At 37.2% G+C, this 22,931-nt stretch overlaps 2 protein-coding genes across 2 annotated transcripts; both read left to right on the top strand.

The window, feature by feature from the left end:
* Positions 1 to 602: 602 nt before the first annotated feature.
* Positions 603 to 2,402, top strand: LOC127869678 (uncharacterized). Its single transcript, XM_052412335.1, has 2 exons — positions 603 to 742; positions 788 to 2,402. The coding sequence occupies exons 1-2, from the start codon at positions 603 to 605 to the stop codon at positions 2,400 to 2,402; spliced, it is 1,755 nt and encodes a 584-aa protein (XP_052268295.1).
* A 22-nt stretch (positions 2,403 to 2,424) lies between these two features.
* LOC127869677 (uncharacterized) lies at positions 2,425 to 4,005 on the top strand. The gene has a single exon (XM_052412334.1). It carries the CDS (start codon positions 2,425 to 2,427, stop codon positions 4,003 to 4,005), a length of 1,581 nt encoding a protein of 526 aa, XP_052268294.1.
* Positions 4,006 to 22,931: the final 18,926 nt, after the last annotated feature.

Raw genomic sequence — 22,931 nt, 5'->3', positions numbered from 1 at the left:
AAAATGTACCTTTTGTGTTGCTATGGTAACCGATCTACATGTTTCCTAGACGGCACAAATGACTGGGAACTACGGGCAGATCTTATGAAACAGCTGCAGTTTCCAGACATTGTCCACACTACCCTACGCCCAGACATTGTGATGGTCTCCGGAAAGACAAAGAAGATCATCCTGGTAGAGCTGACTGTCCCGTGGGAAGAAAGATGTACTCAGGCACATGAGAGAAAAAAGGCCAAGTACGAAGATCTCGTCCAGGAATGTAGAGAGGCCGGGTGGAGAGCATGGAACTACCCGATTGAAGTGGGATGCAGAGGGTTTCCTGCACCATTGCTGGGAAAGATGTTCCAGGATATGGGAATAGAGGGACAGGCGAGAAAGCTGGCCATTAAGAAGGTATCACAGGCAGCAGAAAGAAGCTCCAGCTGGCTGTGGCTAAGGAGGAACGCCAGTAGCTGGAAGCCATCCACTAATGGGTAGTGTCTGATCAACACTGCCGCCCGCCACTAAGAGCTTGTCCTAGGTTTAAAAGGGCGAAACAAGCAATGACAAGTGGTACCTAGCTGATGACATTAGTGGAAAGCAGTTTATCTGTATTTTACAACATGACTTCTGAGGAATCAGTGACTTCCAGGAAAGACTGGATGACAACCAGGAATAGATTGGTGACAACTGGAGAGACAGTGGACATCCAGGAGAGACTGGAATTGGGCATCAAGGGCCGGCACCCCAAGATGATGACTCCGTAAGGAGTAACCCACAGAACAGCTACAACAAGACATACAAAAAGATACCCCCAGGGTCTTCCGAGAGGGGGGGTGGAAGAGAGATCCAATAGGACGGACACAACGGAATCGACACGGCTAGTTCAACGGACATTGACAGGTGAGGCCTATACAGAGACAGCTCAGTGTGTTTGCGGGAAAATCTGTAAGAATGCCAGGGGTCTCAAGATACACCGGTCTAGGAAGGGTTATCAGCCTGATCCGGAGCAGAGACAGTGCACAGACTTGTCTGGTGAGACACAGGAGGACCACAGCCAGGAAGAACACCACAGTGCTGAGGATCTCCACGAATCTGAGGTGGAACAGGTGGATAAGCCTACAAGACCAGAACATGATCTTGGTAGCCAGGGCAGTCGTACAGATGACAGACTAGAGCGCATCAAATGGCCAGCTATGAACGAGAAACAGTGGAAGGAGTTTGATGAGGATGTAGATGGCATCGTGGAACAGGTGTTACTTGGAACAGTAGAAAGGAAACTGCGGAGTATGTGTAGACTGATATATGCAGTCGGGAAGGAAAGATTTGGGGTGACACCATCGGAAAGGAAGCAGACTACAGTCGCCAAGAACAGACGGCAGATAGAAATAGAGAAGTTGAGGAAGGACCTTCGCAACTTGGGGAACCAGTACAGACAGGCATCAGAGCTAGAGAAAATTGGTCTACAGGAACTACGAGACCACACCAGACGCAGACTTCAAGACCTGAGGAAAGCGGAAAGGATACGAAAAGCCAGAAGGGAGAAGGCCAGACAAAGATCACGATTTCTTTCCAATCCCTATGGTTTTAGCAAGGAAATCCTTGAAGAGAAGAAAGCGGGACAGCTAAATTGTTCTAAAGAGGAGGTTGAAGAGCATCTGAAGAACACGCACTCTGATCAGGCGAGACATATGCGGATGGAGGGACATGAACGCATAGCCCCAGTACCCATGCCCATTGTTGCATTTACTGAGGGAGAACCAACCCTCAAGGAGGTCCAAGATATAATCAAGAAGGCTAGATCCAAGTCAGCACCAGGCCCAAATGGAATACCTTACAAGGTGTACAAGTCATGCCCAAAACTGCTGAGACGGTTGTGGAAACTATTGAAGGTGGTCTGGCGTAAAGGAGATGTACCTGTGGAGTGGCAGCGAGCAGAAGGCATCTTCGTCCCAAAGGAGGAGGTTTCCAAGGATATTGGACAGTTCCGGACAATATCATTGTTGAATGTGGAGGGCAAGATCTTCATGTCAGTGGTTGCCAGGCGTCTTACAACATTCATGACCAGTAATGGGTACATTGAACCATCAGCACAGAAGGGAGGTGTTCCAGGATTCTCTGGCTGCATTGAACACACATGCGCTATTAGCCAGTTAATCAGGGAAGCTAAGATCAACAAGACAGATCTCACAGTTGTATGGCTGGATCTAGCAAATGCGTATGGCACGGTACCCCACCAGGTAATAGAGTTTGCTCTGAAACACCACCATGTACCAGAACATATTCAGAGCATTGTCAGAAGCTACTACAGAAACATCAACATGCGCTTCACAACAAAGAACTTTACAACATCCTGGATACAGCTTCAGAAGGGGATTGTAACCGTCCCACATACAAGCTCGATGGATCCTATCAGCCCTTGAAGATGTTGTGTCATGGGCTAGAATGGCCTTCAAACCAAGGAAGTCAAGATTTCTTATCTTGAGAAGAGGTAAAGTCTGGCAGAAGACAACACTCAGGGTACAGGGCGAGGATATCCCATCACTTATTGACAACCCCGTCAAGTGCTTGGGTAAATGGTTTGACACCACACTGGGTGATAGCAGAAATAACACAGAGCGCATCAGGCAGCAACTGAGGAATGGGCTTGCAAAGATAGAGGGAACAGGCCTACCAGGGAAGTTCAAGGCATGGCTTTTCCAGCATGGCCTCCTGCCCCGTCTCCTGTGGCCACTAATGTTGTATGAGATCCCAACATCGACGGTTGATAGCTTGGAAAGCATGATAAACAAGAGCCTGAGACGATGGTTCGGACTTCCATCATGTATGAAAAGTATTGGACTCTACAACAGAACCGGAATGTTGCAGCTCCCTCTTTCATCAATTGTAGAGGAGTACAAAGTTAGTAAGGCAAGGCTCGTGTTGACCCTACGAGACTCTAGTGACATGAGCATTAGAAATGCAGGGATAGAGGTCAGAACTGGAAGAAGATGGTCAGCATCGAATGCAGTTGAGCAGGCAGAGAGTCGACTGAGACATCAAGACATAGTGGGAACAAGTTGTCAAGGTAGACAGGGACTCGGCTTGAACACTAGACAACCGTGGAGTTCAGCCACAACAGTCCAAAGAAGAGAACTTGTTCAGAGCGAAATCCGAAAGGAAGAAGAAGAGATAAGAAAGGTGAAAGCAGTCCAGATGGGGAGCCAGGGAAGCTGGACAAAGTGGCAGACAACAGGGAGGAAACTGTCATGGACAGATATCTGGAAGTACCAGTTTTTTCAACTGCAGTTCCTGATCCGGGCAGTTTATGATGTCTTGCCAACACCGGCGAATCTCCAGAGATGGGGGCTGATAGAAACAGCAGAATGCACCCTATGTGGAGGAAGAGCTACCCTGGATCACATCTTGTCCTCGTGTAAGGAAGCACTTGCCCAGGGGAGATACCGCTGGAGACATGACCAGGTACTCCGAGAGGTAGCGGATACACTTGAGAGACACAAGAAGAAGGCACGAGTACATGCAGGGGCAAAGCACAGCAACTTTGTACCAGCAGGGACAGTAATGAAGGGTACAAAGGGAGGACATCCGAGTATCCTAGACGGCACAAATGACTGGGAACTACGGGCAGATCTTATGAAACAGCTGCAGTTTCCAGACATTGTCCACACTACCCTACGCCCAGACATTGTGATGGTCTCCGGAAAGACAAAGAAGATCATCCTGGTAGAGCTGACTGTCCCGTGGGAAGAAAGATGTACTCAGGCACATGAGAGAAAGAAGGCCAAGTACGAAGATCTCGTCCAGGAATGTAGAGAGGCCGGGTGGAGAGCATGGAACTACCCGATTGAAGTGGGATGCAGAGGGTTTCCTGCACCATCGCTGGGAAAGATGTTCCAGGATATGGGAATAGAGGGACAGGCGAGAAAGCTGGCCATTAAGAAGGTATCACAGGCAGCAGAAAGAAGCTCCAGCTGGCTGTGGCTAAGGAGGAACGCCAGTAGCTGGAAGCCATCCACTAATGGGTAGTGTCTGATCAACACTGCCGCCCGCCACTTAGAGCTTGTCCTAGGTTTAAAAGGGCGAAACAAGCAATGACAAGTGGTACCTAGCTGATGACATTAGTGGAAAGCAGTTTATCTGTATTTTACAACACGATCTACATGTTAATAATCACCAGAGCAAACAATCACGCCTTTTATAAATATATGAATTGCATTATCAATCAAGTGTTTGTTTAAAGGCAAACACAATATAAATTGCACTGTTTTTGTATTTAGTAAAACAATAACAATCAATTTTTTTTGTTCCATGTACAATTTTCTTTTTAATTCAGTTTCATGTGTATTCAAGTATAATGTAACCTCAAACACAACAGAATGGAAAAAACAGCATTGAAAACTGTTGGTTGAAAGTACACTTGGATACTAAATGTTTCAGTGAATGTAATAATGATTATTAATCATCATTTCTGACATTATAAAATAGACAAAATAAACAATATTTTTTTTACATATCAATTGTTTTGTTACTATGGAAACAACGAAGACAACAAACAAAATTATAGGATTTTCATGGTAAAACATTAATATTCACATTGATTTTTTTCAAGTTTTTCGGAAAGGCAGTCTGTGTCCATAAGGTGAAAAACAAGCAATTTGTTGAATTGATATCCCCCGCCTATATACTTCTGGACACAAAAGTGTTATATTTGACACTAAAAAAAGCATTTTTTTGAAGATACAAAGGGCTATAACACTGTTATTATCAGATGGTGTACAATGCCATTTGGCGTGCATCATCCTCTTATGCATATATATACTCATACCAAGTTTCAATGAAATCCTCCAAAGCACTTCCAAGATATGGCTCCGGACACAAAAGTGCCGGACAGACGGAAGGACAGACGGACGGACGGACAACGCAAAAACAATATCCCTCCGCCTCTGGCGGGGGATAAAAAGCAAAGTAACACTGAATAATTGATTTTTGTTTCGTAAATATGATATTTAAAAAGCTTGAAAACATGCCTGTGCAATAAGAACAACAAATTATTGTATTGAACACTTCAAAACCTGTAACAACTAACAGATTTAGCAATCATATACATGTACATGTATTGGCTTTCCTCAGAATAGAGGATTTTTGAACTGTTTGGGGGAAAATATATCACCCAATATCTTGGCCAAAATAAACACTGAAACATGATGTATGTAATTGTTGTGGCATGATCAGAGAAGATCAGTTGTGCATCTTAATGCATCTTCTGTTTTGGGGGGCACAGTCTGAGTCTGTTTTTTGTCGCTTACCAGTAGCGGGTTTTAGGACATGTCAAGTTTTTGGCTTCATCTGTGCGACATAATTCACGAATGTGTTCAAATAAATACCACTGACAGTCTAGATCAAGCCCTTTCGCGAACATTTCTTTTGGCAGGTCGTTACAGCTCACATTAACATTAACTTTTGAAACCTTCCTGAGAGTGATTCTGACTACTGGTGAATCACTAAATTCCCTGCACTCCACAACACTTGGATGATTTGCTGACACATGGAATTGGTGAAATTTGGCGACATTCTTTATGGAGTTAAAAAATGTTGAAAGGTAATCCTTCCAATCGTAGAAAACAACAGGATTGAAAGTGTCCCCCACAAACTGGGGAATGTTATGGCCCGTCCTTGACAATAACCCCACAGACCCCCTGACATCAGACAATGTTTCTGCATTGAAGTTTCTGTATCAAGAATAAAGATAACCATTTAATAATGAAACAAATGCAAAATATAGTTTCCATATTATCAAAATATTATTTTGTTGTTGTTGTAAAAAAAACTTAGTATGTCCTACTAACATTAAGCTTTGAGTGTGATGCTTCTGTTTAAACCTGAAATGTTGAAAAATCAGTTTTAAAAAGGTCAGGCTACAATTTAGAATATGTATGTTTGTAGTAATTGACTGACTTATTTTTTTTACTCATTTCAATATCTTATTTAAGAGATTTTTCCTTTTGGGATTGATATCAGAGTAAAAAAGTAAATTTTAACATTTTCACTACGAATCAACACGCTTCACAATTTTGTAATTGCATTACTGCAAACAAATATTTTTAAAACAGGTTTAGCTACTACATTAGTTTCTCAACACTGTAAAAAGCTATAAGAAACACAATAACTAAGGGTTTGTTATTACCTACAAGAACTCTCCACAGAAGGTACCAGATGACTATGTAGTTTTGATTTTGGCCGCAACAGTTGTCACACTGAAAGTCAGAGCATGCTGTTCGCCAAGACCATATGCTTTGAGGTAGTGGTGAACCTGGCTCAGACCACAGCATTTGCACCTTTACCATGTGACTGGCCTTCGTCTGCTTTGCTGTGAAACAGAAGACTTATAAATAAACCGTAATAACTTACTAGAGATACCCAAATAGTTCTTTTTTTTCCAATAAAAAAATAGGTGGTTTGAAACATTTAGATAATGCATGGTTACTGTCTTATGATAAAATATTGATATTATTATTAGACGAGAATGATATCCTCCAGACCACACATGCACACACACATGCACACTCTGACACAGACAACAAAAAAAGGAAAAAATGGGTAGTTGATTACATTAAGACTGATTCAGTTTGTGGATAACAATGATAACTATCCTCTATTCCTATAACTTCGTGCAGCCCTATAAGATCGTGTACTCTTTTATGACGTAAACTTCTAAGCAACATTCGAACGCACGTGCCCGTAAACTGTTCAGTTTTTAACGCGAGAATTTCCACAGCCGATAAGACAGCAATCACGAGGAAAAAACAATAAATATGATATAATGTTTGTTTTTCTGACCTCGTTCCAAAGAAATAGCCTTAAAAGATGTTTAAAATCTGCACATTTCCTTCACCAGACGGCTATGTTTGTCAATGTTTTGATCATAAAATGTTGTAAGAGTAGTTTCCCTTGGAGGCCCGTCTCAAATTTGTGTTGTGCACTCTGAACTTTGCATTACAATACGGTTAAAGTATGCTGTGTATGCGGAAAATTTTACCCCCAAATGATGACACGAGACCATACGTTAAGATCGTGACCGGCCTATTGCGATAAAGATTCTCGCTGAGTCAGTTTGAGATTTTGTCACAAAACAACTGCCATTAGAAGGGGTGACAGCCTTTTATGCCCCCATTGTGAATAGAATTTTATTAAGCTATTTTCCGTTAGTAAATACACTTTATCTAGACCTCTGAATACAGTTATCACAGTTCATATTTCGTTTTTATGAAGACCAGTTTTGTTTCAACCATTATTTTCAATACAGTTTATTCACGAAATTCATCTAAAACAACACATATTTAATACAAATAAACACATATTCACAAAAACATATATCAGTTATTACTAGAAATGGCGCGGCAGAGGCCGACGCGTATCCCCACGCCGAATGTTTGACCTAGGTGTGCCCCAGGGTTGGTAATGGGGCCATGCATAGCTGAGATTGACCGTATTGTCATAAGAGAAGTTCATCATCAATTAGAAGTGAATTGGTGTAGAAATGAAGAAGTTATAGTAAAAGGCAATTTTGGGTGGGTGTGACATATGTGGGCAGGGCGCCCCAGGGTTGGTAATTGTGCCATGCATAGTTGAGATTGACCGTATTGTCATAAGAGAGGTTCAGTATCAATTTGAAGTGAATCGGTGTAGAAATGAAGAAATTATAGTAAAAGGCAATTTTGGGTGGGTGTGGTCTATGTGGGCGGGGCGCCCCAGGGTTGGTAATGGGGCCATGCATAGTTGAGATTGACTGTATTGTCATAAGAGAAGTTCAATATCAATTTGAAGTGAATCGGTGTAGAAATGAAGAAATTATAGTAAAGGCAATTTTGGGTGGGTGTGGTATATGTGGGCGGGGCCCCAGGGTTGGTTATGGGGCCATGCATAGTTGAGATTGACCCTAATGTCATAAGAGAAGTTCAGTATCAATTTGAAGTGAATCCGTGTAGAAATGAAAAAATTATAGTAAATGGAATTTTTTGGTGGGTGTGGCCTATGTGGGCGGGCGCCCCAGGGTTGGGATTGGGGCCATGCATAGTTGAGATTGACCCTAATGTCATAACAAAAGTTCAGTATCAATTTGAAGTGAATCCGTGTAGAAATGAAAAAATTATAGTAAATGGAAATTTTTGGTGGGTGTGGCCTATGTGGGCGGGGCGCCCCAGGGTTGGGAATGGGGCCATGCATGGTTGAGATTGACCGTATTGTCATAGGTGAGGTCCAGTATCAATTTGAAGTGAATCGGTGTAGAAATAAAGAAGTAAATGTAAAATAACCTAAAAAAATGAGTGATAATTTCTGACGCGGCCCCACCCCAACCCCTATAACTTTCGACCCAGGGGTCAGATCAAAATTCCAAATAGTGCAGGGTCGCACATATGCTCATAGCTACCATGTGTGTAAATTTCAAGGTTCTAGTGCTTTTAGTGTAGGAGGAGATAGTGGCCAGGACGGACGGACAGACGGACGGACGGACGGCGGAGATCACCACAATATCCCCACCTTTTTTTCAAAAAGCGTGGGGATAATAAACACATCCGAGGGCCTTGCTGTGACGTCATCAAAATCGGTGCACGATCTTATAGGGTAATTCTGTGTGACGCAGACTACGATATACATGAATGTTTAAAGGTACGTAACTCCATTATTATTGTCTGTCAACCAACATATTTCACTCGTTATTTGTTAAACAAAAGATAAATCATAAAGTATATATCAAGTTTAGTTATTGTCTAATGATTTTTTATGAAATATATGACTTTGAAGTTTAAGGTGCACGAACTTATAGGTTTAGAGGCTAATTAAAATACCAGATCCTTCACAGCTGATTCCAAACACCTCACGTTTTTCATTAGATAAATCATTTAGAAACGAAATGTCCTGGTCTTGCGAAATTTCATATGGAATAGTGTTAGCTGGTGTTATAAATTGAGCCATAATATTTTAAGTTCAATTTTAAATCTGCCACCATTTCTTGTAAACAATTCAGTTGCTATCGTACAGTTTACTTCCGGGTCTTTCACTTACCTGTTTTATTATTGTGATTATATCATTTCCGAACCTTCTTCGATCGAAATCATCCAAAATTACTCGATGTCCCTTTGATTTAAAGTGTTTAATAGCCATTGACAATGTACACTACGAGATGTGTGCTCTGTGTCATTCAAGGGGAATAATTTGAAATAAAAACATGGATTACAAACCACCAATTTTGCCAGTGTTTAAAGGACATATTCATGATTCATTGTGGAAATTTCCACAACATGACCTAAATTATGAGCCGAGAAATTGTATAGAAAAAGACAAAATATCCAGTGCATTTTCGTACAAGATTTTAATCACGCGATCCCCCGACGGTGTGTAGAAATACCGAAATCCCCGTAATTACCGAAATTCCCAGAAATCCCCCGAAATCCCCAATAATATTCATTATTTATCAAAATACTGCGGATATAAATAAAGAATATTGCAAAATACCATGAATTCACAGATGAAACTTGTTTTTTTTTAATCCTAGTTTGGTAGTGAAAAACTTAAATATAAACATTATTATTGGGACTCCGAGTATGAATTCATAGTGCATATTTGCACAAGCACGATCAGGTGCCGAAATCCCCGCTGTAAAGACCTTCAAGTGTCAAAATATCATCAGGGTGGCTTTTTGATATTAGAAAGAAGAGGTACAGACAAAAACTTAACAACAATATCCCACTTCTTTTGAAAAATATTGACTTGAGGCGGGGATTTCGGTAATTCTACATTCGCCCACAGAGTACCGAAATACCCAATATATACATCTGAAAGTGTCAAAAATATCACTTGTATGCTTGGTTTTTGGCTTTGCTTGAATGTTAACGTGCAAAAAATAATATTTATGTTAATTATTAAGCACACTTGACAGCATAAGTTGCCTCTAAGCCAACAGTGCTTAAAAATTAATATTAATATCATAATTTTCACATTAACAGTTATGCGATGCCAAGAAACAATCATACCGATGACATATTGACCCTCTAAGGCGCAACTATGGGGGATTTCGGTACTCGGCGGGCAATTGTAGAATTACCGAATTCCCCCCTAAGAGGCAACTTATGCTGTCAAGTGTGCTTAATAATTAACATTAATATTATTTTTTGCACGTAAACATTCAAGCAAAGCCAAAAACCAAGAATACAAATGATATTTTTGACACTTTCAGATGTAAATATGGGAGATGTCGGTACGTTGTGGGCGAGTGTAGAATTACCGAAATCCCCGCTACAAGTCAATATTTTTCTAAAGAAGTGGGATATTGTTGTAAGTTTTTGTCTGTACCTCTTCTTTCTAATATCAAAAAGCCACCCAGATGATTTTTTGACACTTGAAGATCTTTACAGCGGGGATTTCTGTACCTGATCGTGCTTGTGAAAACATGCACTATGGATTCATACTCGGAATCCTAATAATTATGTATATATTTTAGTTTTTCACTACCAAACATGGTTAAAAACAATTTTTCATCAGTGAATTCATTGTATTTTGCAATATTCTATCTTAATATCCGCAGTATTTTGATAAATAATAAATATTATTGGGGATCTCTGGGGATTTCGGGGAATTTCGGTAATTACGGGGATTTCCCGACATTAACGTCAGCGTACACAAGACCGATTTTGGGTCGCACGTACAGGCGGACCAATCTGCAGACGATAAAGAATACAAATCATTATCTATGTCGTCAGCAGATTGGTCCGCGTTTTAGTATCTGCCGGAGAATGTAATCAATGCGAATCAGCGAGGTATGCCGATTAGAAAACCTGCATTATCTCAATCGGACTGGCTCGGTCTTTACATAGGTCGCCATTGTGAAGATTTTTTGATGGTATGGTACCTTAGACGATGCTGAAACAGCATCGTCAAAAAAGTTAAACAATATTAAGCGCGATTGTATCAAATTATACTAAGAAAAAGTCAGGCATCCTGACCGAATGAAGTGCCTACCAAGGTAATATCAACTAGATCTGTATAGAAAGGCAACTATGCATTCAATGTACCAATCTACTTTTTAATGAAGGATAACCACACACACGGATAGAATACTAATCAAGATTTGATAATCTACCGCGACTATCTAAGATCAGTAATACTAGTCAGTTATGTTAATTTAATAAGCTAGTCCCGTAAATTGTGCCACAAGCGCGAGCTTGTTCAAGTGGTACTGGTTATTTAGTGGGGAATGGGTGAATGGTTATGTTAGTACAGTCTTATGAAGAGTGTGTGCAGTTTGGGTCGATGGTGTTGCTGTGCATATTCAACATGGGTTGGGGTGCATGGCCTTTAGTTTTAGTGAGGGTGGGCGTAGTGGTTACAAAGCTTAGACAATTTATCCTAAACAAGGTGATACGTTAAAAAACACCCTTCTTTTGGACGTTTCCTATGTGTCCATGGTCACATTCAGTATGCAAACTGCCTACCCTCACTTAAATTGAACTTAAGGAATTCCACCGCTTCAATATTCAAAGAAACAGATTAGTGACTTTTTCAAAAAGCTACATATTCCGGAGGAAGTCTTTTAAGGGATCAGAATGTACTGAAATACTTTACTAAATTGTCTCTCTTTATGTTTAATGGGGTAGAGTAAAAATATATAAGAATTTTTAGTTCAACGAAGCCCACATGAAAGCAGCCATTAATTTCAACAACAACAATATCTGAACAAGGACCAATTCGGCAATATTCACACAATCATAAAATACTCCATAAATTGAGATTTATATCAATATATACGTTATATGAATTGCAAAAATAAACAATCTTGAAACAAAAAACGCTTCAACAGCCCATTGATGAATTTATATGAATGTTTACTTATATTTGATACTCAAAGGGTAAACAATAAATACATAAATAGACATTGCGATCTTCTGGCTATCTGGCTAGAATAACATATTTGTCATCACAAAGGCATAATAGAACATGTTTCCAAGTCATAACCGTCGTCATCTTTAATCGTTTGCATTTAAATTCAAAGATGTGTTATGAAAGAATTTAATACCAACGCTAAGACAACAGTGGATAGTAGTAATCAATTTCTGTAGTAAACTGGAATTTGCAATTTAATGTCAACACTCGGAAGACAGTGGCTAGTAGTATTTAAGTATTTGAACTTGAACTTGCATTTAATGTTTGTCGAAATTACTGATACTCACTGAGAGAGGAATTTATGATATATCTTAACTTTAAATACTCGTATCTCAGTTGTCAAAAATATGATTGTTAAATTCATTTCAAAGTTGCTTGTTTTACTGGAAACATAAATGCTGCACAAAAAATGTGTAAAACATTAGATTACACCATTGTGTTCATTAGGTTACATTCATTCTTTTCTATTGATTGAGAAAACTGCCCAACCACGAAAGTTGCGACTCTGATACGCTCATTGCGATTCACGAATAGTTCTTATTTTCTGATTTTCAGAAAAACTACAAATACCAAATAAACTGAGCGATGCAAAATCTACCCAGACGAACTAGTCTTAAATAGATCGTCTCAATCCAATATAGACGCTGCGTATTTAAACTTACGTCTTACTATTAATAATAATATGATTAAAACTAGTTTATACGACAAACTGGACGACTTTAACTTTGATATTGTGAATTTTCCGTTCCGAGATGGCAACATCCCTAAAGGTCCTTCCTATGGCATTTACATTTCACAGTTGGTACGTTATGCCAGAGCATGTTCATGTATTAAAGCTTTTAATGATCGTAATCTTATATTAACAAAGAAATTGCTACAACAAGGCTTTTTGTATTCTTACCTAAGAAGTAAATTCGCTAAATTTCACTCAAAGTATGGTGATTTAATTTCTAAATATAATGTTTCTTTAAAATTGCATTTAAATAATGGAATTTCCCATCCATCATTTTATGGAGATGTTTTGAAGCGTGTCCGCAAATTAAAATATGTTAAAGAAAATGTTCATATTAAACTTTTCAATTGAATTAACTCGTTTTTATCTAAAGGATATGATGCTGATGTACTTAAAAACATGTGCTTGATGGTTTTCGATTCACTATATCTTTCTTCTCTTAAAATTTGGAATCATTAAGTGATATTATTGGCATTTTTCTCTGTTGAACATAATTGTGTCTTTGTGTCGTAGGAACAAATCTACATGAAAAACTACCTTTAGACTCACATCGTACATTGAATCATGAATTTCACAGACGTCTGTCTATTACACAATTTTAATATACGTAAATTAATAAATACAAAAAATAAAACGACACATAACTCCAAAAAGTTAACCTCAATTTTTACAATTTCATTTTTATCATAAACACCGCGGGCGCCAGTCTAAAGCACATGGCATAAATCAGCGTGAAGTTGTTTCCTGTGGCTGCTGGTTTTTACAAGACAATAGTTCTATTGTGAATTCGCACTGGATAATCGTTAACGCATATCTGTATACACCCCTGAAGAAGTCATACGACCCATCTTCACTGTTGTAATCTTCATGCATAGGTCATTGGTTTTATATCGTTCAATTTTCATTTTATTTCATCTCTGATAGTAGTTTCTTGTTAGATTTATTTTTTAGCAATCACATAAACAACAAAGGTATGTAATATGGATCCTTTACACCCATTATTGCTCCTTCTTCCTGTATTTGCGCGATGATGATCTGAAATATTAACTTTATGACACTATATTTTAAAAAAAATTCTATAAAGAAGGAATGTAGTAGATACTTGTTAGTAGTTTCATTTCATCGTGCCTCAAAAAGTCGTAACTCTCTTGCTCTGGTATCTTTCCTACTATTGAGTAATTAAATGATAATTAAATTGAATGCGTTTTAAATCCCTTTTATTATTGTTTAATTTGATTTACAATGCTATGAGTTTAATTTTTATTTACACTTAAATGTAACATGAATATTGCTGGGCCAAGTGTGAGGTTGAGCGCTCTAAAACCGGTTTAAACCCCCAATGCTTTGCATTGACCGTTCCAAGGCGGTGACCCCAGCTTTATTTTTATTTGTGTTAATGTTGTTTTGTATTGTGCTGTTTTGTACTGTTTGGGCAATTGGTCACTTGCCTTAAATAAAGGACCAACTGATTGTTTATGATAATAATTCAATACTGCTCCAGCAGCTGGAGTTTCACTTCTTTATTTGATTTGCACAACAGTTTGATGTGTGCTGCGTAGATGCAGTAGCGTGTATCCCCGTACATATCTTGGATATTGTTTTATTTTCAGTCTTCAGAGGCTGGTAGCGGTATTGTTTTTTTTTTAAATTATTTTTAGAAACCTTGTTTAAGACCTTTCTTATACTTAGATTGTTATAAATTCTCTGTACTTATAAAGTAAACGTGTATGTCCATCAATTGAGAGTTCTGCAGGTTATACTGAATTTGTACAGACCATTATCTGACAAGCTGCCTTTTACTCTTTTATGTATATTGACTTGGCAATGTGTATTAATGTGGCTATAAGATTGGTGGTTTCGCTAAATTAAAAACCTATGGATAGATTGATTACCAAAAACCCTAAAGTTGTTCTCTCCCCATTGAGAATTCCGATTACACGTAGTATTCATTTGCCTTTAAATTACAGACAGTTGCTTTTTTCTAAACCTACAGTCAAATTAAGTTTACTTCGAACATCTTTTATTGGAGATACTATGCGGCAGTGTTCTAGTTCGCAACGTAATCAAGATCCGTGTAATCTACAATAAATAAGTGCAATTCCAGGAAGTGTTTATGTTGCAAGTTTTTAAATATGTCCTCTTTTATTCTTTCATTTGTTAATAACCGCAAATTTTCAGTAAGCATTAAATCCAATGTCTCATGAAATTCTATGCATGTGGTTAATGTCATGACTTGAAATGTACCCTGTTGTGGTGCGCAATACGTTGGGCAGACTGGAAGATCACTTAAAACACGTTTTAGGGAACATTTTGTTTTAAATTAAAAATAACAATAAATATTGCAACTTCATTTACCAGTATTTTAATAAAACGGGTCATAGCGTAACAAATATTTCAACACCTATATATTTCCTTAGTATCGGGAGGCTACCGCCACCAAATCCCCGCTTTGTCGATAGTTGTAAACAACTGCGTACCGGTAAAGTGCAATCTAGCCTGTTTTTGTAGTATTTAGTGTGACCGCTACGGCATGTAAACAATAGCTTCTTTTAATTGTACAGACATGTGATTAATGCTATACTGCTTCGTAAACTAAGCAAAAACGTTTCGATGTTATGTTTAGAGGATGTTTTGCATCATGGCAGTTTTTAATTTATTGTAATTTACATGTAATTTACAATATAATCATAGTTCAGTTCAAATGATATGCATCCAATGTTTACGGTGATTTTTGTATTATTAGCTAATGCACAATTCGGATTTATTCATTTGGGACATATCATGAATGAAGGTCACCTAAGGTCAAAACGGGCGTTAAACAGCTACGCCGAAAAAGATACATGTATGTTATTTGCAGTATCGATATATCATACAATACCAAACAAAGGAACGTTAACCATTTTAAAGCAATACAATCTTTTGAAATATAGAGGTGCCCGAAGTGGTAGGGATCAAAAGTTACGTGTATGGGACACAAATAGTGGAGTAAATTTAAATAATCTACAAAGTTTACCATCACAAATTCAAACTTTAACATCTTTGAAAAGACACAGCACACAAAAAATGTTAGACGCAAACTTAAACAACCTCTCATACCCCAAGAAATGCAATACACTAAATGTTCTAAATTAAACAAGAAATATCTTTAAAAAAGATATACGGCGTTGATTGTGGTCGATCTTTATGAACGATCAAAAGTTATCTCTATGAGATAAAAAGTAGCGGATGCCTTTTTTCTGCGCAGTTCTTAGCTACATCACAAGCAAATCAATTACGGGGTGTTGCGCCAGATTTCGTGGCTTATTTTGCTTTAAGTGATATTATTACTCAGATATCTATATTTACAGAATAGAAAAACACAAGAAACATGAAAATAAACGAGTGCATATAGGTCAGCCGGCAATACTCGAATCTTATTTAATTGCATAATTATAGTATAGTGAATTATTGTGCTCATGCTTAATAAACTGGTCTAAATGGATAAATATTTCTAATTAATTGTATCAAAATTGGTCCTTATCATGCAAATGTTGAAAACATATTAAAAATCGATGATTGACATACAACAATAATATCGCCGAATATGTATATTTAGTATCTTTCTGATCAAAACAGACTTCAAGTGCACAAAGTTTACGAAACGGCGTTTATACAAAGATTTCTGCAACTGACCGCAAACTGACCTTGATACCTTGCGGATTGGAATGCGATGCATTAAAGTTAGGTAACAATTCTGCTACTGAAACGACGGCTTGTTTACGCCAACTGTACACGACCAAGGCAACAGCTGTGCCTAAAATATTGATATATCGACAAAGCGACTAAACGAACTCCATCAGACAAAAAAAGCACAGATTCCAATTTTTTCCTTCAATGAAAAGATCGCAACCCCTTCTGCGAACTCCGGTGATGAACTGTATATAAACTCTGACTTTCATACACTGGCTGCGAATTGACCCGAAACCTCGCGGGTTGAAATACAATGCAAGTAAGTACTAAATATGAGAATTTAGCCTTCAGTTTAAACGCTTTTGCGCTGGTAATTCTCTGAAAATAAAAGGTGAACGCACAAACTGTATTTATGTCGAAAATTGATTGTAAAACTGTTCTATCTATAGAGCCTTTTCATTAGAGATAAAATTGTTTCATGCAGTAAAACAGTGTTACAAAGACGCGGATATGTTTCCAATGTTCTGGTGTTATACTCAAATCAACCAATGGAATAAATGAAGTGTATTCATTCGTACCTAGCAATGGGAAATTTTATTTAATATTATTGGACACTTACAAAGGTCAAGTCAGGGTGAAAAGCTGGCTTAATACAGCTTACGCCGAAAAATATCTTGCCTTACATTGAACTGTCATTGTGTTGTCAGAAACAAAGATGTTTTGATTGGCCAATATCTGAGAGAAGAAAAAAAATCGACTCTTCCGTATTCACCGAAACCTGGTTCTCAGATGAAAAGCAACACCAAATAGATACCTCAGACTTAAATCAAAATGGTTACACAATGAGTACTGTAAATCGTTTAAATAGAATAGGCGGCGGAGTGGCTTTAACTTGTCGGACTGGGTTTACTGTACGAAAAGTGTCAAGTAGCAATACCCGGACATTTGAACATGGTATATGGTAATTGATTCTCAAAAACATTACAATTTAAGTGATATTATGGGCATTTTTCACTGTTGCATTGTGCTTAAAAGAATTAACAGGTCAAAAGAGTAAGTTAAAATATAGTTACTGACCAATTATCTGCAACTCATCTTGCTTCCAGTTGTTTATAAAATATATATATTATATTCGATATTTTACATGACTGGTGAGTCCTCTAAGCCTTAACGATCCGTAAAACAAAATAGTGTCTTTGTGTCGTATGAACGAATCTGCACTAAAACCAAATTTAGATTCACATCGTACATTGAATTATTTCTGTCGTCAGTTGTCAAAACGAAAGTACGGTTGATATTCAAATGCATTATTTTTCTCTTTCCGGGATATTGTTTTGATATGTTGATGCTGCATTAACAAATATTAGTGTATATGAAGTAAAAACACCAAAAATAAACAACGGTTGCGATAGACACCTATCAACTGATAGATGCCCATAATATCACCTTAATGTAATTGGTGTTTACAGACCACAATCATAAGGGACTAAACATCAATTTTTGACAGAATTTTTCGAATTCATAGAGGAAATTGTTTCCAACTATTCAAATCTTATGATTCTTGGAGACTTTAACTTGCACATCAACAAAACTAACAGTGTTGTCACTGAATTTAAGAATTCTCTTGTAGCAATGGGTTTGGAACAACATGTCAATTTCAGCACATACACAGAGGGAAATACACTCGACCTTGTAATCTTTGGGGCTACAAATGGTATTAAAATCAATTCGTGTGAACCAGGCCCTTTCTTCTCGGCCCGTTGTGTAGTTAAAGTCGTTACCAAAGTACAAAAAGAAATTATCAAGAGTCAAACAATAACAATTCGAAATTTTAGAAATCATAGACCACTCAGCATTTACAAAAGACCTGAATGAAATGTCAATTACAGCAGACAACGTAGATACGTTTGTAGAGCAATTTGAAAATGAAATCAGTAGAATTCTTGATAAACACGCTCAATACACTGAGAAAAGCAAAATTTGTCGTGCACCAAAACCATGGTTTAATGAAAACATTATTGAACTTAAACGCAAAAACCGCAAACTGGAACGCATGTAGAGAAAATACAAACAACCAGAACAATATGAACTTTTCAAAAATGCCAGAAATAAAAACACTTTCGAGTTGTATTCAGAGAAGCAACGATCGCCTAGTTAAAAAGTAATTGGTTTCCAAGGAGATTCTAAAAAACTCTACAAGTTTGTCTCATAATTAACAGGAAAGAATACGAATAACCCAATGCCCTAAGATGAAAGCGACACCGTGATAGCTGAAAATTTTGCCGATCACTTCCTGGATAAAATTAACAAAATTCGAGATGCCCTTGCAAGTTTCGAAAAAATGCACACCCGATCAAAAGGAAGAACCGTGTTTCGGTATGTTCGAGGAGCTCATCCAAGATTAAGTGAAAAAGATCATCAATCATCTTCAAACAAAATCATGCGAACTAGATGCATTGCCACCAATAGTACTAAAATAATTTTTAAACGAGTTACTACCGTTCGTGACAAAATTGATTAATCTCTCTCTGAGTCAAGGAGTTTTCCTTCAAAATGTAAACAGGCAATAGTTAGACCACTTCTAAAGAAAATTGGACTAGACCTGAGTTATGCCAACTATAGACCAGTGATCAACTTATCATTTCTATCGAAAGTGATTGAAAAGGCTGCTCTGTTTAGACTCAAGATACATGTAAATGAAAACAATCTCCTTCCAAAAAATCAGTTAGCCTAGAGACAATTCCATTATTTCATTCTTGTGAATCTGCTTTACATAGACTAGTCAATGATATACTCGAAGGTATGGAGGAACAAGAGGTTACAGCACTTATCGCAATTGATCTGAGTGCCACACCGCAAACAAGCGATTCAAACCTTCATCTTTTCTGTTGAAATATCTGCCATTCAAGAACTTGAACGTTGCGCACTCGTTTTTTACAACTGGATGAACGAGAATATACTGAAAATGAACGCATCAAAAACGGAATTCGTCATGTTCGGTAATAGACCCTAATTAAATAAATGTCAATCTAAAGAAATAGATATTGCTGGTGACACTGTTAAAGCAGAAAAATGCATACGGTATTTTGGGTGCATACTTAGATGAAACACTAAATGTTAAAGAACACATCAAAATTAAGTGCCGTACAGCAATGAACAACTACCTTAAAATCAAAAACATAAGAAAATACTTAACAAAAGAAGCAACCGAAATACTCGATCTGTCTTTGGTAATACCCCATCTGGATTATTGTAATCTCATTTTTTATGGAACAGCTCAGAAACAATGCATTTGAATATCAACCGTACTTTCGTTTTGACAACTGACGACAGAAATAATTCAATGTACGATGTGAATCTTAATTTGGTTTTAGTGCAGATTCGTTCATACGACACAAAGACACTATTTTGTTTTACGGATCGTTTAGGCTTAGAGGACTTACTAGTCATGTAAAATATCGAATATAATATATATTTTTATAAACAACTGGAAGCAAGATGAGTTGCAGATAATTGGTCAGTAACTATATTTTAACTTACTCTTTTGACCTGTTAATTCTTTTAAGCTCAATTCAACAGTGAAAAATGCCCATAATATCACTTTAATTGTAATGTTTTTGAGAATCAATTACCATATACCATGTTCAAATGTCCGGGTATTACTACTTGACACTTTTCGTACAGTAACCTCAGTCCGACATGTTAAAGCCACTCCGCCGCCTATTCTATTTAAACGATTTACAGTACTCATTGTGTAACCATTTTGATTTAAGTCTGAGGTATCTATTTGGTGTTGCTTTTCATCTGAGAAGCAGGTTTCTGTGAAAACGGAAGAGTCGATTTTTTTCTTCTCTCAGATATTGGCCAATCAAAACATCTTTGTTTCTGACAACACAATGACAGTTAAATGTAAGGCAAGATATTTTTTAATTTAGAACATTTAGTGTATTGCATTTCTTGGGGTATGAGAGGTTGTTTAAGTTTGCGTCTAACATTTTTTGTGTGCTGTGTCTTTTCAAAGATGTTAAAGTTTGAATTTGTGATGGTAAACTTTGTAGATTATTTAAATTTACTCCACTATTTGTGTCCCATACACGTAACTCTTGATCCCTACCACTTCGGGCACCTCTATATTTCAAAAGATTGTATTGCTTTAAAATGGTTAACGTTCCTTTGTTTGGTATTGTATGATATCTCGATACTGCAAATACATACATGTATCTTTTTCGGCATAGCTGTTTAGTACTTTTGACCTTAGGTGACCTTCATTCATGATATGTCCCAAATGAATAAATCCGAATTGTGCATTGGCGAATAATACAAAAATCACCGTAAACATTGGATGCATATCATTTGAACTGAAATATGATTATATTGTAAATTACATGTAAATTACAATAAATTAAAAACTGTCAGAAATTGTTTTTGGTCAAAATTATGAAAAATGTTGTTTTATGACATATTGATAGTGTTTTAGTGACTTTGCCACGCGCCCAACACCTGTGGCTGCTACTTATGACAATTTTTACCCTAACACCGGTTGACTTGAAAATGCGTTGTAAAATGTTGAATTGCGATTCGTCAACTTGTATTCTGTACAATTGTATAGTGTACACTTGTTAGATGCTGACTTGTAGCAGATTACTAAAACCCATCGTACAACTTAGAAAATATTCAACATGCTAATGTAGTTTGTCATCAACTTACTTTCAGATTGATCTATTATCTTTTATTTATTATTATGACTACAATATTAGGTATATGAAGATGTATACTTTATATATGCACTATCTTCATTTTCAGATCTGTAGTTTAAGAAGTTACATGTTTGTTTTTAAACATTTAAACATTTTGTAGAATCGGAACATACAACATTTTACACTTTACAAATGTACAAAACAGATATTAAAATGTTGCATTAAAAAATTCTCTGTTAAACAAATGAGCTGAATATTCAACATGTGCAACATTTCTGTTGATGAATGATATTGGCGGTCTTTCCCTTCCATACTAGCATAGGAAATAAATTGTTAGCGTTCTGGTCATTTTGTTGGTTGCAGCTAACACACAACTTTCATCGGGCTTTGGATTAATTTTTAGCTCACCCTTGCACAACGTGCTCAATTAGAGCTTTAGGGATCGCCTTCTGTTCGTCATTCGTCGTGCGTTGTGGGTCGTCCGTCGTAATATTCTCCTTGTAACACTCGATAAGGGCAACATTTATAACCCAATGTTCAAGTCACTTGCTAAGCACATTCGTCCCAATGATAGCTCGGCGTACTTTAAACTGGATTATTTGATGTTAAAACACATGTCACGAGGTCAATTAAAAAAAAAATCTTTTTTTTAACACCAGTGATCACATCAGTTGCGCAATCTTCATGAAACTTGGTTCGAACGTTTAAACCCAATTATATTTCAAACTAAACTAGTTTAAAACTGGGCAACGTAGGGTAAACAATCAGTTTTGTATATAAATTTTAAAAAGCTTTTGAACACTCTAGATGTCACATTTTTTTCGATATGTTCATTAAACGTGGTAATAACTTTTGTCATAATTATATACATTTCAGCTGAGTTCAAAACTTGGTGCTATGACCCAATTGTTTTCTTGACACTTGCATAGAAGAACGATAGCTCTACAAAGTCTGTAATTGGCCCACGTGATGTCAAAAACTAGATCACTAGGACGAATGAAAAAAGGCTTATGAACTCTCTTGAGTCCACATTCAATGCGCAAACTGCATGAAACTATCTGTGAATATTTGTTGTTATGATCACTGGACTGAGTTAAAAAATATAATTGTTTGTGCAAAATGACTTCCAGATGTGTGCGCAGTTTTATCTTAAAGCCTAATGCACACTCCAGGCTCAGAACAGTTAAATTACAAGGGTCTCAGGTGAGCGCCTCTGCGCATTTGGTCCTTTTGTTTTTCAACTCGTACGCATGTCCGTTTATTCATTAACAATGTTTGTGATTTATGATCGGTAATATAGCTCAATGCGTCTCCGAGGCTATCATGAGCTCTTGCTTTTAAACGCGCCATCTTAATATGTTCGTGATATCTGCTATGTGCACGATTCTATGATAATCAACACTACAATGCACAACGCTTGTGGTTTGCTTTATTGATTTGTTCTTATACCCATACCCATGTAGAGAACCATACCGCATCTACAAGTGAGAAGGGGGCGTTTTGAATTGCTTCTGTTTCAGTAATCAGTTAGCTTACATGTATGGGCTTGTAGATTGAATGTTTGACCCTGAATTTTAATTTGAATAGCTTAGTCAAAAATCGTCTATAGTTATTGTCGAATTGTATTAAAAACGACTCACATTGTTTTGTTCCATGTTTAGTTTTTTAAACTATTCTCACCAAATCAAATTAAAGAAATGGTCAAAATCATTAAAACAGCCTTTACAGTTTAATATAGCTACACGTAATTTTATTAATGAAATATTTTAACGCTAGTCATAGTTAAATCATTGATATTATTCGCAATGAAATATTAATTTCCCATCAGTGACGTACGTGGAAAGAAATACTATGTTTATTCACGTTAAGATTTCCTAAAATAAACAAAACGTTATAATTATCCATAAAAACCACAT

Source organism: Dreissena polymorpha, chromosome 2 (assembly GCF_020536995.1).
Source record: "Dreissena polymorpha isolate Duluth1 chromosome 2, UMN_Dpol_1.0, whole genome shotgun sequence".
NCBI lineage: Eukaryota > Metazoa > Mollusca > Bivalvia > Myida > Dreissenidae > Dreissena > Dreissena polymorpha.
The sequence above is the reverse complement of the archived record's forward strand: the minus strand, read 5'-3'. Positions and strand labels throughout refer to the sequence as shown.